We start from the raw sequence: 16162 nt of genomic DNA, 5'->3' as shown, positions 1-16162 counted from the left end.
CCCTGAAGCTGAGACTGTAATAACAAAGACCAGAGCTTTTTCATTTCTCCATTTCTTCCTGTTTTATCACTAAGCTACAGTGTAAAAGGAAACCAAGGGAAGTGAGCAGAGGGAAAGTAAAACTTCAGCTGATTGATAGCAGACCAGTCTGGAAAAATAGGAAAGTATTTAAAATGGAGTCAGTAATGAAGAAGACGGCTCTAATTCTGATAAATTCAAGTATGCCCCTGCTGACTTCCTTCGACTTTCAAAATTTGTGAAAAGAAACGGAGAGGAATTGGGCAACTGATATTGATTGAGAATCTACTGTATGCTGGACACTGAGTTGGACACAGTTGCCTCATTCTGCCCTCACAACATCTACATTTCTGCTTGTAGGGAGAAATGGACATAAATCAAGTAAACAAACAAATCATTAAGATAACTGCAAAATGTACCAAGCACTGTGAAGGAGATAAATGGAGTGATACAAAGGAGGGTGACTGGCATCAGAGGGATTTAGCCATGCGAAGTGGGAGGAGAAGAGTATTGTAGGCAGTGGGAAAGCTGGATGCACAGACTCTAAAGCCAGAAGGATTTTGTCATGTTTCCAGATCTTCCAGGGCATTTAGCTGTGGTAAGAGGTTTGCAATATATCCCAAGTGCAATGGGAAGACATGGAGGGAGTCACACAATCCCGTTTCATGAGCATAACTAGTGCCATCCCAATTTGTGGAACAATTAGTTTCTCTTTTCCGTAAGTAGATTTTCTTATCTGATTTGCTGAATTTAACAGCTTTACATACACGAGTTTGTCTTTTTTGTTCATGGTGTTGAATCTGTAAACCTTCTTGGGAGAAGAGGCATACTTGTGAACAAATAACTGTCACCACTTGATCTCTCTAGGTCTGAGAGGGCAGGAGAAGCAGAGAGGGAACTCACAGCCATACAAGGAGATGAGTTTGTTTCAAGAGCCTTCCTATAAGCAGAAGGGAATTTTTATGGCATTGCCAATCAAGAAGCATTTGACTGCTGGCTCTTTGCCCAGCATTGAGCTAGATTCTGTGGATTCAAAATGAATGAGACGGGAGTCCTGTCTTGCCATCCATTCTATCCCTGCACCTTTAAATGTGCTCCTTCAAAGGCTCCATGACTTGATGTGCATCATAAGAACTCAGGGTTTACAGCGATGCCCATTCTATCTTAGGGCCCTTGATATCTTGTTCCTCCATGTTGAGAACTCATTCCCAGTGTGACTTTTCTGGATCTGATCATCGATATCCAGTATGTAGTTCTCACTAAATCATCAGAGAATGAGCAGGTAAATGAATAAATGAACTTCTCTCTCAATTTGGTGTGCACTTAAGGTGCAAGTGTCCATCTTGATTGTCCAAAAAATACAATCTGTTTTTGAGAAGTGTATAGTGCATAATACAAGAAATATATAAGACAGCAATTTTTAACCTGGAATCCAGAGGTTCCTAGAGAATCTGAGTTTGGGCTTTGGTGGAGGAGAAGCCCCAAACCTCATGAATCTTATCTCAAATTGTGAATGTACATCCTTGGGCATTTTTTAAGGGGAGAAAGTCCATAGTCCCTGCCTAATTCTCAGTGGATCTTATGACTTTCCAAAAGTTGATAGAATGTTTCATTGTTATACTGCTAGTGTTCCTCTGATTATGTTAGGAACTATCAATCCCATTATCCTTGGCTCCTCAAAACCTCCCATAGGAATAATCTTCTTCACTCACAAAAGTCAATTTCCTCTTTAACCAAACCTCTGGACAGGGTGTGAGAGAGGCATCTATGGGTAGGATATTTGGCTTTTCTGGGCTCACCTTGTTTGGTTTTACTGCAACAAATTGTTTAAAACACAAGTGGAATGCAACCCTAGCTGACTGGAACTCATTGCTTCCAACCTGTCCTTTCACCCATTGTCTTATTTGCTGTTGATCACAGTGAGTGGGATGGATGGATGATCCACATGTTATAGGTGAAGAAAGCACTGCTAAGAGGGTTTTACTAACTTAGTCAAGATTGCCAGACAGTAAGTTTGGAGTTGGACTCACCTGAAGCCCAATTCTCCTCGTTCCCAATTGTTTTAAGAGTACTCAGTATTTGTTTTAATCAAATACAATAAAGCACACAGATGTGGAAATGACTGTCATAAAGGAAGAAGTTTGTTATGCTCTTAGTCCCCTGGAAGCAAGAGGCCACATGCAGGGCCACATGGGGGAGCACCAATACAAGATGAGTGACCTGGGGAGGGATGGAGACCAGTGGGTCAAAGACTTTATTGTGGCTTCCATGGAAACAAAGGCAAAACAAGCTAAGTAGGTTTAGAATTTAATTTATTTCAGTGGGCTCTGGGGTGTACGGGCTGTCCCTAGTTGTCCGGTACCTAGTCCTGGAGTTATTAGGGCAGGTGGATAATGGCCTAGGTTGAACTCACCTGATAAAACAAGGTAGTTGGGGGCATGGGCTCTGGATTTGTTGATTTGCATATCAAAGGTGCACTTTTAGGCAATTATTTACTGTCTCCAGATATTACTATCCTGGGAGGGGCAGTTTCTCCAGCTCACCAAGGCCCCAGATATCAGAGTATCAGAAATACCCCCTGAATGAAGTTAATGGAGCTGGATAGTCTAATGAATTATATCACCCACCTTTGAGAATGTTTGTACCTCAACTTCTTACTACTCCTTGAAGTGGTGTATAATATGTATTCCACTGTGCTAACACAGATCACAGTCTCTGGGTGAACTCCTTCTCTTGACAGAATACACGGCCATAAAACTGGGCTTCCAACCCTGGCCAGAAGATTAAAAAGGGCAATTTTTTCTGAATTAGGGTATTTTCAATACCACACATGAAATATCAGGCACTGTGTTGAGAGGAGATTATATAGACCCTTGGAGCATCCCCAAATGACAGTCCATTTTTCATAATGATCTATGATATTCATTTATTGAAATTTTATTACTTTTGTAATTTAATTCAATTTATCCCATTTTATTGCTGCTCAGAGCAGTGTTACCTTATTTGCCTCTCTTGTCCTTGTGGATAAGGATGTTTCTTTTTTTATTATGAGCATGATGGCTTCTAGATTAAAGCAGACTGCTCAATAAAACTGTTTTCATTGGCATCAACCTTCTCCTAGCCCACCTCTACTCTTGCAGAATTTTCATGAAGACAAATATTGGCAGTGATTTATGAAGCATTTTTGTGGTTAATCAAGTTCCAGCTCTCATTTTCTGCTTAGAGATTAGAGATTTTATTCAGAGATACTTCAATGCATCAGAAATCATAGAAATGAGCAAATAACCAGAGATTGGTTAGGAATATTTTTTTATAAAGATACACATTAAGAACATAGTAACATCAAGTTGACTTTAAAACACAAAGGCATGAGGAGACTTCTTTCTAAAGCTGAAGTTGTACACCATTTTTGAGAAATCCTGGAGATCTTTTAGGGAATAATTGAGTTGGGCAGTGAGTTGAAAGGGACAGGAGCAGATAAGAAGATGTGAAAGTGAGTCCACATGCTTGTTTGCAGAGGCTGCTACTTAGCTGGATTAAAATTTAGAACACATGGGTGTGGGCAATCATATATACTGGGTAATTCTTTTAATAAATTTTATTTATACCTATAACTCATATAAACTGCATATTTTTAAAGGTAGAAATACTGGATTTTTAGTTAAATGTTATTTGAATATAAAAGATTGCCACCCCTTTTTAATTGAAATACAGTCCATTTACAATGTTGTGTCAATTTCTGGTGTACAGCATAATAGTTCAGTCATACATATACATATATATTCATTTTCATAGTCTTTTTCATTATAGGTTACTACAAGATATTGAGTATAGTTCCCTGTGCTATACAGTATAAAGTTGTTGTTTATCATTTTATATATAGTCATTGATATCTACAAATCTCAAACTCCCGGTTTATCCCTTTCCACACCCTTTTGCCCACAGTAACCATAAGTTTGTTTTCTATGTCTGTGAGTCTGTTTCTGTTTTGTAAATAAGTTCATTTTTTTTTAGATTCCACATATAAGTGATAACATATGGTATTTTTCTTTCTCTTTCTGGCTTACTTCACTTAGAATGACAATCTTCAGGTCCATCCATGTTACTGCAAATGGCAGTATTTTATTCTTTTTTATGGCTGAGTAGTATTCCATTATATAAATATACCACAAGTTCTTTATCCAGTCATCTGTTGATGGACATTTAGGTTGTTTCCATGTCTTGGCTATTGTAAATAGTGTTGCTATGAACATTGGGGTGCGTGTGTCTTTTTGAATTAAGGTTCCCTTTGGATATATGCCCAGGAGTGGGATTGGTAGATCATATGATAAGTCTATTTTTAGTCTTTTGAGGAATCTCCATACTGTTTTCCATAATGGCTGCACCAAACTACATTCCTACCAACAGTGTAGGATTGTTCCCTTTTCTCCACAGCCTCTGCAACATTTATCATTTGTGGACTTTTGAATGATGGCCATTCTGATTGATGTGAGATGGTACCTCATTGTAGTTTTAATTTGCATTTCTCTTAATAATTAGTGATATTGAGCATTTCTTCATGTACTTATTAACCATTTGTATGTCTTCATTGGAGAATTACTTGTTTAGGTCTTCTGCCCATTTTTGGATTGGGTTGTTTATTTTTTTGTTACTAAGTTGTATGAGCTGTTTATATATTCTGGAAATTAAGCCCTTGTCAGTCTCAGCTTTTCAAGTATTTTCTTCCATTCCATACGTTGTCTTTTTGTTTTGCTTATGGTTTCCTTTGTGCAAAAGCTTAAAAGTTTAATTAGGTCCCATTTGTTAATTTTTGCTTTTATTTCTATTGCCTGGGTAGACTGCCCCAGGAGAACATTGCTAAGATTTATGTCAATAATATTCTGCCTATGTTTTCTTCTGAGAGGTTGATAGTGTCCTATGTTTAAGTTTAAGCCATTTTGAATTTATTTTTATGTATGGTGTGAGGGAGTGTTCTAGCTTTATTGATTTACATGCAGCTGTCTGGTTTTCTCTACACCGTTTGCTGAAGAGACTGTCTTTACTCCATTGTATGTTCTTGCCTCCTTTGTCGAAGATTAATTGACCAAAAGTCTGTGGGTTTATTTCTGGTCTCTCTGTTCTGTTCCATTGATTCATATGTCTGTTTTTGTACCAATACTGTGGTGTTTTGATTACTGTAGGTCTAATATTGCCTGACGTCTGGGAAGGTCATTCCTCCAGCTTCATTCTTTTTCTTCGGTATTGCTTTAGTAATTCTGGGTCTCTTGTGATTCCGTATAAATTTTAAGATTATTCGTTCTAGTTCTCTGGAAAATGTCCTGGGTGACTTGATAGGGATACAATCCTTTTCAAAAATAAAGTAAATACTGTATATTTGGAGGCTCCTCAGTGCCCTGTCCCCAGCATTTTCTCCTGTATCTGGATGCAATGGTGGGGTTATTATAATTTGAAGAAGCAATACTTTGGATGTGAACACCCAGATCAGCAGCTGCAGACATCTGGGTACATATCTGTCCTTTCTTGGGGAAAGAAGAAAGTGCAGTTGGCTGATCCTGGTTGCCCAATCTGTTTGGTATCTGATATGCCTGCCTGGTTGGATTGACACAAGCTTCTTTGAAAATGTCATCTTGATCCAGCCCCTCTATTTTCTACACTGTGCAGTGGATTGTAAACTCCTTGAAGTTTAGCCTCAATCCTTTACAATCTATAGACATACCTTTATTATCCAGTGATTTCTTAGTTCCCAGTCCCACCTCCCTTTGCTCAGACCTCATCTTCTTGGTGGTATTTCTTTAAAATGTTGGCCTCAGACCACTTGTCTCAGACACACCTTGGGTGCTTTTTTAAAATGTACATCCCTGGGCTTACTTAATCTGAATCTCTGGAGGGTAGGTATTGGGGACTGGTGATTCTGGTGCCCAGTGAAGTCTGAGAACTGGCACTACCTTGGCCAGAGCCATTGTCCTCTCTCACCTGCAGTGTTTCAGTGGCCTCCTATTTAGTGTCTCTGCTTCTACTTTTATCTCCCTGTTGTTGTGGCTCCCAAACTTCTACGCATGTTCGACTCTTCATGGGAAGGTTGAAAATTGGGCCCTGCCTCCAGAGGTTCTGATTAGATTGTCTTGGGTGGGCCCTGGGCATGCAGAATTGTAAAAACATCACAGGCAAATTGAATGGACAGCCAGGAAGAGCACTACTATCCAAGGCCTATTTTCCACACTGTAGACAAAAGGATATTTTCACAAGATTATGTGTCAGCCCATGTCAGGCTTCTATTCACTCCCTCCTGTGGCTTCTGTTTTTGCTACAGAAAAGACCCAGGCTCTAACAGTGGCTGCAAGACCCACATGATCTGGCACCTGTTTTCTGTCCAGATTCATCCCCTACAGTCTCTCCTACCTGACTCCACTTAATCAATACTGGTCTCCTCAATATCCCTTGAATATTCCTATCTCAAAGCTTTCGTACCTTCTACTCCCTTCACCTGGAACATTCTTCCCCAGTAGCCGTATGTCTCACTCCCCCACCCCCATCCATGTTTTGTCTTGATACCTGCTCGAATATCACCTTATCAGGGAAGCCTTCCCTTTCTCCCTTTCTAAAATAGCAGCCCCCAACATTCTCCATTGCCTCACCCTGCTTTATTTTCTTTATAAGCTTTTAATCTAACAAATACTTGCTTGTATGAATTTGCCATTTGTTACCTGTTTTACTCTCATGAAAGTGTAGGGTCCCAGAGGACAGAGAGTTCATTTTATTTATCCATCGCATCCCCAACCCAAGAATGGTCCCTGGCACATAGTAGGTGCTTAGAAATTACTTGTGATGGATGGATGATGAATGCTACTCTTGGACTGTCTCAAAAACATGGTCATTTGATGATCTCCCCTTCATCACTGAAGGGAGTTGTGTAAGCAGTGAGAGCCTGTTTTCTGGCTGTGCAATTCCCTCTTATAGCTCTGCTGGCAGCCACTCTCCTTCCCGTTTCAATGGATGTAGAAAGGAGATAATTTTATACAATATCTTTGCAAACTCAAACTAGCCTATGTGCACCAAAGGTTGAGACGAATGGTGCCCCTCTAAGTTTCTTATACCTATATGAGTGAGAAGCATGGTTTGTTTTTTGGAAAAACTGGATTGAGTTTTTTGTTTGTGTCATCTGGGAAATCTTATACTAAGTAGATTAAATTAAATGACTTTGAACTTTGAAATGTCCACATCCTAATATTTTATTAAGCTTAATTGGGTTTGCAGAACATTTAAAGACCATCTAAACTCAAATGGAAGATTAAAAAGATAGGTTATATCTTTTTAATAGGTTGGTGCAGACTTCCCCTGATGCCTTTATGTTGCAGTAATGAAAGTGGTGCCTTCATGCCTATGGATGATGAGCACAACATCCTGGCTTTCTGGGGAACTTTGGTGTGCCTGACGACTGCCCTGGTCTGAAGTGCACCATGGCTCCTTCTCACGATCATCTGCACCATGAATCTGGCTTTCAGAACCACCCAGTCTGCCTCTGCTAAGTTGCCTTGCCATATAGGAAAAATAATTGGACTCAAGTCAGACTTGTCAAAGTTTGTTTGACGCAGCTTCTTAAAGGGAACAAATCTCCAATTATTGGAAATAAAATCATTAGGTTACAGAATCTGCTAGTGATAGAAATGAGGAACAATTTGACTATGTTACTCATAGAGCTTTTGCACTCACTTCACTGAAACCAGTGGAGTAAAGCAGCCCACTCTGGAAGATACAAAGCCAGAACTTAATTTCCACATATAATCTATTTTGTGTTTGATTTGCACTGATACATTTATTCTTCCTAGGTCCTCGGAGAATGGTTCAGGAAGTCATTACTTTCTTTTCATTTAAAATGATCTTTAATTATTAAAGCAATACTTGTTCATTTGTAAAAACATTTAAATGCACAAGTTTATGAAGGAAAAAGTGTAAGTCCCCTTTTAGGAAAAAATGGATTCTATGCTATACAATATCCCGCAACCTGCTTTTCCTTGCTAATTTATAATGAATATCTTCCTCATGAGTATATAGCTGCATAGTATTCCTATGAATGTCCTATGAATTCTTTAGCCAATCAGCTATCAAGAAAAGCTTAGGTTTTAACAGTTTTTGGCCATTATAAATAAGAAAGGTGAACATCCTTGTCCTTTTACATTTTTTGTGTATTTGTGAAAATGTCTAAAACTGAATTAATAGGGCTTTCAGGAGACATACAGTCTACAGTTCTCCATACTCCTATGACTTGCTGTCATCTCTGTTACCTGCTTGGCCTCCATAGGCATTTTATTTGTTATCCTGGATATATGATAAATGCCTAGAGATAGGATTACTGAATCTGAAGAAATTATGAGTATAAAATGCTATGGATATTGTTAAATTGCTCTCCAGAAATATTTATTTTGCAGTAAAATCCCTTTCTTTTTTTGCCAGTTGAAAGGTGTTGTTGTGAGAAATCCAGGGCATGAACCCAGTATCATTTGATTATATTTATTTTATAGGCAGAGAGGCAACAAGTCATTTCCATGCTACTTCTACTCAAATAAGGGGGCCAGTTCACTGACAGCCAAGTACTGCACATAGATGGAAATATTTAACGTGATTCTGACTTTCTTCCATCAGCAATAAAATAAAATACAAACCAACATAACAAATATAATGCTGTAAATCTCTTAGTACTTACTTGACCCAGGGGATGGTGCTGACTGGAGAAGCCACAGTAGTGGTGGTAGTAGGGGCAGCGGTGATGGCGGAGGGGTTCGTGGTGCTGGTTTTCATGATTGTGGTTACTGTTAGCACAATTATTCTTGAGTAATCATATCTGGTCTTAAGTTTGGTGCAACCCTACTGGTTTTCCAAAATGGGTTGCCACCTTTTAAAATCAGAAACCATGGAAGTTTTCCAGATGGTTCACAGCATTGTTCTGGGGTATTAACTGTGCCTCCCAGAGAGAACTCATCTTATCCTCAGCTTCTTCACTTGGTTAGTAGAGAGGCGGTTTGGCACCTGCAAGTACCTTTACTCAAAACAAATAGGCTGCTTTGTGTCAGGTCTTTTCCTCTTTGCCTACAAAGATAGACTCAAAACTTCATTTCCTAAGAGCTATCTCTTAAGCTTTCTGCTTCATTAAGAATTTGCTTTCTGCAAGTTTTTTTTTATCAGCCTGATGTTTTCCCTTTAAATAGCTTGAATTTGAAATGAAAGGTGAAGATTTACCAAAAAAAAAAAAAAAAAAAGCCTAGGGCTGGTCTGGAGACTAGATTTCAGTTCTGGCTCCTGTGGCCTTGCGGCTGGTTGGAGTTTCTGGACTGACAGAACTAGTATCTCCAGGAAATTGAGAGGAGACCCCAGTGTTAGCCTGAGGTCTATGAAGACCTCTCTCATTAGATCAGGACTTGATGAAACTAAGCAAATCACTTTACTTAACCAGACCTCAGTTTCCCCCTAAATCAGACATCTTCAGCTAAAAGCCAACAGTGGCCAGGCAGGAAAAGTAAGCAGGGGACAGTTCTGTGTAGGGAGATCAGTGGTAACTTTGGGCTATATGAGGCTGAATCTTTCCTCTCTTTCCAGTGGGAATAGTGTGGAAATGAAAAAGGGAAAGGCCTCTGTGTCTGCTTATCTGCCTAGGAAACCGCATTGCAAGAGCTGTGATGAATGAAATGGCCACCTTACTGAACACAAATGGGGACAGACTAAGGCTACAGAATGATAACCTGTATGTAAACATCTCTTCAAGTTTGAAATAAACCACCACCAAAGAACTAGTCTTCAAATTATGTCTCAGATAAGAGGAGACTCATAACTAAAACAAGATCTTTATTTTCACAGTCAACTAGGAGTATTTATATTTTTATCCATTCAGTGTGCTGAATTGTAATGTTCCAAGTACTATGCTCCATCAGGACACAGCCATCCTCTCCCTTGTCAGATGGATGGTCTAGTGGAGATCAACCTCACAGATGTAACCACACAAGATACTAGTTAACTACAATTGCGATAAAGGCTCTGAAGGAGCAGTAGGGGTGCCTGACGCAGTCTGGCTGAGCAGAGGGGACATCAGCTGAAAAGCCTTTGGGGCCATATGTTGAACATAACTCATCTAATACCGTATCTTCATTTAACTCAGTAACAAAGAGGTGGCCAAAGAACTGACTTGACCTGCCATAAGAGTTTTGTTTGGCCTGTGTAGTGTTGACCCACGTATCATTTAAAATTCTAATTAAAGGGCTTTAACCATTTTAATGGCTTGTTCTTCTTCCATCTAACCCTCAAGTACAACTTTAGGAGGTGGGTTGTTCTTTATTTCAAAGATTTCTGGCCCCATCAGATTTGAGAAGGCAATAGAAAATGAGAGAACCAGGGTTTTGCATGTGTTCTCTACTCTTAAGGAGCCAAAAGCTTAGGAAGGCTGGAGAGGGTCCCCTTTGGTCTCCTGGCTACAGGCTGTGCCTCTCATCTCAGTTAATTACCACCATAGATGGTAAGAGAGTGTCTGCAGCCTGTCCTCACCATTGGGGCGGGGAGAATGCTGAGGGTCTTTTGGTGGCGTTTTTATTCTCAAGAAAAGCACACTCTGCATTTCCTGTGAGATGAGGAAAATGGTTGCAGATTTGGTCCAGACCTGGATGATCCTTGTCCATATGTGTGCAGCAAACCTGAGCCTGCCATGCTGCCAGTCTCCAGTTTCAAGTTATTCTCCTCTGTCACAAGTTGCACACCGAAAAACAACACCACTAGTGCCATATGGTTTAAAAGATCAAAGGCCCCGGTTTTGAATATATTTCTAGCCAACTGTACTTCAAATGTCTTAAATATGTGCACAGATGGGAAGCATGGAGCATTAAAGAGGTAAGCCACATGTGTGTGAGCCATGCATGTGGTCTGGGCAGGACGGTGAAAAGTGAAAACCACTGACCCGTGTGTTCCTCTTCCTCTCAGGTTCGCATCTTCACGTACCTCATTGGACGAGAGGCTGCTTTTGCAGACAATCTCAAGTGGATGGCCTGTGCCAATAAAGGTAGGTCCTCCTAATGAACTCAGCTCAGAATAACTTCTCTGTGGATGCGCAGAAATAGAGTTAGTCGTGAGAAAGTGGAGAGTTCTACAGGAAGTCTGTGAATTCTAAGTTAAGGTCTGGGTCTTTCTAAATGATTATTGATCATTGTGGCAATATGTGATCCCAAAATGTGTTTATGAATTTTGAGGACGTATTCAAGTAGACTGATTAAGTCTCTCCATTCTACTGCTTAGTAGCTGAATTATCTTAGGAGAATTACTACATCAGAACTTACAGTGCACCAAATATTCATGTGCTCCCTCATCATTCCCAGCCCTCTTGTACTGGTTCTGGCCAATAGGCTTTAAGCAAAACCAACCTAGGTCATTTCTGGGCTAAAGCATTTAAGAGCTGATGTGGTGGTATCTATACTCTCCTCTGCTCTTGGGAACTCTGAAGTTACATGGTGGAATAGATGAAATAGCCTGGGTTCCACATGGAGCAGATGCTTTTCGACTCACTCTGTCCTCTGCCACCTGCCAGCTCATGATAGATATATAGTATGTGTGATAAACCTTCGTGTTGACCTTAAAATTTCTACTTTGATATTCCCATAGCATAATTTAGCCTACACTAATTAAGTTAGTTACATTTAACCTACTTCAGTGTTCTAATCTTTGAAGTGGGGAGGGTGGTAACAGTTTTTCCTTTGATTCTTATTAAATATAAGGATTAAAGAAAATGAAATCGTGCAGATTAGGTGCCTAGTTCAGTGCTGAGGCATAGTAAGTGCTCAATAATTGTTCCCTTTCTACATTCACAGATTAATTGATGAATGATCTCCTGTTGTGTGTCAGAGACAGTGCTTTGAGGAGAGCGCAGGGAGGGAAGGACCAGGGCCTCCAGTCTGTGAAGGGCTTCTCTTCATTCTACGCACAATCAAGAAGGCAAAGCAAAGGAGGAAAATAGGTGTTAGAATCCAGATTCCTGGAGTCTTAACCCAGACTCCTTCAAATCCATCTTCCACCATCTACCAGTGATGGTGGTAGATGTTACCAGCCTACTTGGGTCTGAGTTATGTCACCTACAGAACCGAGTGATGGTGATACCTGCCCCATGTAGGTGTTGTGAGCATGAAATGAGGCCGTGCAGATAAAGCTGGTAGCTCAGTGCCTGGCACATAAATGCCCCATATGATTTCCTGGTGTTATATTGTGCTTGTGTCTTATCTCTACTCTGAGGCTATGCAGTCCCTGAGGGCAGACTGTACTCTAATTTCCTCTTAAGCACTCTGACAGAGTCCGGCCTCCTGCTCTACGTGGAGTGGCTGCTCCTTTAAGGTTTGAAAAATGAGTAAATTTGAGTATAAATACTAATAAAGAACAATATATACTGTTGCATAATAAATTGGTATTGATGGATTTAGTTGATCTATTTCTACATTGCCTGTTAAGCCATCCTTTTAAAAGTTCCAGTGTTTGTAAATTAGTGGAGGAAAGAAGACTCACCGGAGGGTTGACAGGTCTCAGCTTTAGTTTTGGTGATTTAAGACAAAGTTATTTTAGTTGCAAGGAACCAAAGTTGCTCCCTAAAATTAAAGAGTGTTTTGGAGAGAGAGGAGAGTGAGTCAGAACCCAGAGTGGGAAGGGAAGCTTGTGTCTCATGAGAGAACAGGGGGCTATATTTTTGTTTTTCTTTTCTTTCTTGGTTTCTTTCCACATTCTGTGGCATTCTTCTCTGTAGATAGACCTTCTCTGCTAGGGCTTGTGGACATCCAGAAATGGACACTGCACACTGTGCACACCCATCTATCCACACAACACCTACTGTGGAGAAAGAAGTTTCTATCTTCCCCACTTGAAATCAATCAGCAACTCTATAAATTCTGATTTCAAGTCTCCCTCCTCCCTCCCAAAAAACAGTATGACACTCAGCTTGGGCCAAGTCTCACCACTGCTGAAATGCATGTAGGTAGAGGTAAACCCACAAAGAAAAATGTGTGTGCTCTGTGGGGACTCAGCATTACGGGTGGGTGGGTGTAGAAAGTTCTCAGAGAAATGTACAGAATTCTTTAACATTTTCTTGAAATTCTAAAATAACATGTTCTGCTATTATTTTAGTTTATTGTCTAGCTTGCCTCACTCAAAGGTATCAGTAATTCTGATTGTCTCAGAGTTCTTCATTTGGCTTCATTTGAAGGGGAAATATAGAAGGAAAGTAGGGATAAGGAGATGGAGGCCGAGTGGATCCTAGATTTCCTTTGAGTAAAGAGTCTGTTCTTGAAATAATTTTTGGAACTTTGTTGACATTTGAGTGAGCTGCACTTTCCCCATTTTTTCCTTTATTCTGCGGTCTTGAAAAAAGGGTTCCTTTCCATTTTTTAATTTTTAAAAGTTTTGCTGTTATTCCTTCCATATCAGACTGCAATTCTTCCCATCAGAGAGTATGCATTTAGTCATGGATTATTGTTTTTACCACTGTCTGTGTCCAGCTGATGAAAATTACTCAAACTGAAGTCTTGTCTTAATCAACTAATATTACACCATAATTTAGTTTTAGTCATTGTTTATAAAAATCTTTGAAGCATCCTTTTGAAGACAATTTAGTCAACTCATAGTATTTTGGGGCCTGGCTATAGAATATAGCCCTTTAGATTTATAAGTTCTGAGTGCAGCAACTGGAAAATCCAAAGAGGTAATTGTAACTGCTTAGCTGGCCTGGCTGTTAGATTCCACAGTGATTCTCCGTCTCTTCCTGTCCAAATCCAGTTGTTTCCTTTCCTGCCAGAGTCAGTCCCTCGCAATAGTTTCACCTTCCTCCTTCTGATTCTCTTCTAAGGGGCCCTGGAAATAAAATGTCACTGTTTGCCACTCTTCAAAGTAGCAGTTGCCATCAAAATGTCAGGTTCCAGTCATCTGTGCCCATATAAACATCGGCTACACGTTGCGTCAGTTATGGGGTTTTAGACCACGTAACGTTGGCGAGCAAGTATTCTTCTATGGTCATTAATTAAATCATTGTTTATAGTCTCAGATTGTTATAGTATGGAGGCAGCATAACATTTTTCATCTCAAGTGACATGAGGTCCAGAGAGGGCCCCCCACTACATATTTTCGCCCTGACTCAGACAAGTTCTTCAGTGAAATGAAGCATTAGCATTTGGGGAGCAGAGCAGACCCAGGGAGAGCCCAGGGGACCCCAAGGAGAAACTTGTTGGCTGACTCACCACAGTGGCCCTAGGGAGGAGCAAAAGTTGTCAGCGCCAACACATTGTCCCCACATCAGTGATCAAGGACCAGCTATCAGTGTAAAACCTGCTTGGAAGTCTAGTAGCCATGGAGACAGTTCTCAGCCAGCAGACCTCAGACACCGTACCCTGGAAATGGATGCTTGGACACATTCATACCCCTCGCAGGAGTTTTCTGCCTTCTCTAATCCACTAGCAAAATCCAGAGGGGGCTGGAGCTCATTGGTTTGTTTCATTTTATGCATAACTAGGTCCTATCTTAAGGGAACCAGTCCTAATGAGGCAAAGCAGCAAACCATTTTAAATACATTAAAACAATCATTGCCACTGTAGAATGGCTTTTAGAGTTTAAAATTCTGCATTCACACTATTGAATAAACAAGTGAACTGGGAAAACTGAAAAGCGGGGCCAACTAGCCCAGATACTCCAAAAAGCTTCGATGACCTCTGTAATGTTCAGTGTGCCAAGATTTAAAATAAGCACTGCCTGATTCTCCTTCAGAAATCACGGTGAATGGAGTGTTTTCCAGCTGTGCAAATAAAGAAGGGCCTCTGTGTTTGGTTCTCAACCTATCCATCATCGTTAGGTCGAATGGAAATGCCACATGAGTCTCTCTTGGTTGTCTGCTCAGCTTGTACCTTTTTAATGGGTTAATGGTCATTCTCTCCTTATTTGAAAAAGAACTGATGGGCTGAGACCTCCTTAGAAATTCAGACCCACAGCCTTTTTCCACCAAAAATCTCTTATCCTCATCATACCTTTCCAAGTGAAGTGTCATGTCCCTTAAAAGATAGCTTCAAATTTATGAGGCTAGAATGGTTGTTGGTGGGGGTAGGGGAAGGTGGCAATGAAATTGTTTTACTATTTCAGAAAAGTGGAAGAAGGAAAAAATGGCGATTGTTCAGATACTTTTGTATAATGATTTTTTTTGCTTTTTGACCAATAGCTCCACAATTCCCCAGCCCCTCAGCCCCAGGTAACTCCCTTTTGATTCTGTTGTTGTGAGTTTGGCATTTTTCAGATTCCGCTTACAAGTGATATCATACAGAATTTGTCTTTTTCTATTTGACTTATCTCTCTTAGCATGATGTACTCAATGTCCATCCATGTTGTTGCAAATGGTAGGATTTCCTTCTTTCTAATGGCTGAATAATATTCCATGGTGTGTGTGTGTGTGTAATACATCTTTTTATCCATTTCTCCATTAATAGAGGCTTAACTTGTATACATTTTTTGTGTACATTACATAGAACCTGAGAGTTTAAGTAGAAAGGGTAATGATTAAAAGATGAAGATGGCACTACTGGTTTTAATAGAAACTGAGGATGACAAACGGCTTACTAAGTGCAGTGTATTTTTGAGTATCTCTTTTGACCCTGTTTAAAGCTGTATGAGGTGCGTGAGAAGGAAGCTGAGACTGAAAGAGATTAGCACCTTGACCCAGGTTATCAGCTAGCAGGTGACAAAGCTAGGGTTCATGCTCAGTTGATCTGACACTTGAGCCCAACTCTTCACCAGGATGTGAGGTTGCCTATCTTTGGGGTGAAGGAAGTCATGTTTCATAGAGGACCCTTGCATGTTTCCCATTATTTGAGAGATTCTAGGAAAAGGAATCTAGACATTGAGGAAGGACCTTAATTTAATGGTCCATAGCTGATAAAGACTGGAGCTGGGGTTTATACCCAACCTATGTGTTCAAGAAATGATCTTGTCACAGCTTGTGTATGTGTGATCCAGTTTCTGACATTTTACAAATGGGGGCATTAAGGCTCTCTGAGGAGATCAGAGGGCACAGTAATAGAGCTGCAAATAAGCCAACTTTCCTACCTCCACAGTGTGATCCTTTAAATTATTTTTTTTCTAACATGAAATTTGAAAT

General features: G+C 40.2%; 1 protein-coding gene across 1 annotated transcript in view; it reads left to right on the top strand.

Moving 5' to 3' along the window:
• Positions 1-16162, top strand: part of CACNA2D3 (calcium voltage-gated channel auxiliary subunit alpha2delta 3) — a 776419-nt gene that overhangs the window by 486900 nt on the left and 273357 nt on the right. The window contains exon 12 of the mRNA XM_032458250.1: positions 10978-11056. Within this exon, the coding sequence (XP_032314141.1) occupies positions 10978-11056 (79 nt within the window). The remainder of the gene's footprint in view (positions 1-10977; positions 11057-16162) is intronic.

Source organism: Camelus ferus, chromosome 17 (assembly GCF_009834535.1).
Source record: "Camelus ferus isolate YT-003-E chromosome 17, BCGSAC_Cfer_1.0, whole genome shotgun sequence".
Taxonomy (NCBI): domain Eukaryota; kingdom Metazoa; phylum Chordata; class Mammalia; order Artiodactyla; family Camelidae; genus Camelus; species Camelus ferus.
Note: the sequence above shows the minus strand (reverse complement) of the source record. Positions and strands in the feature narration are given on the sequence as shown.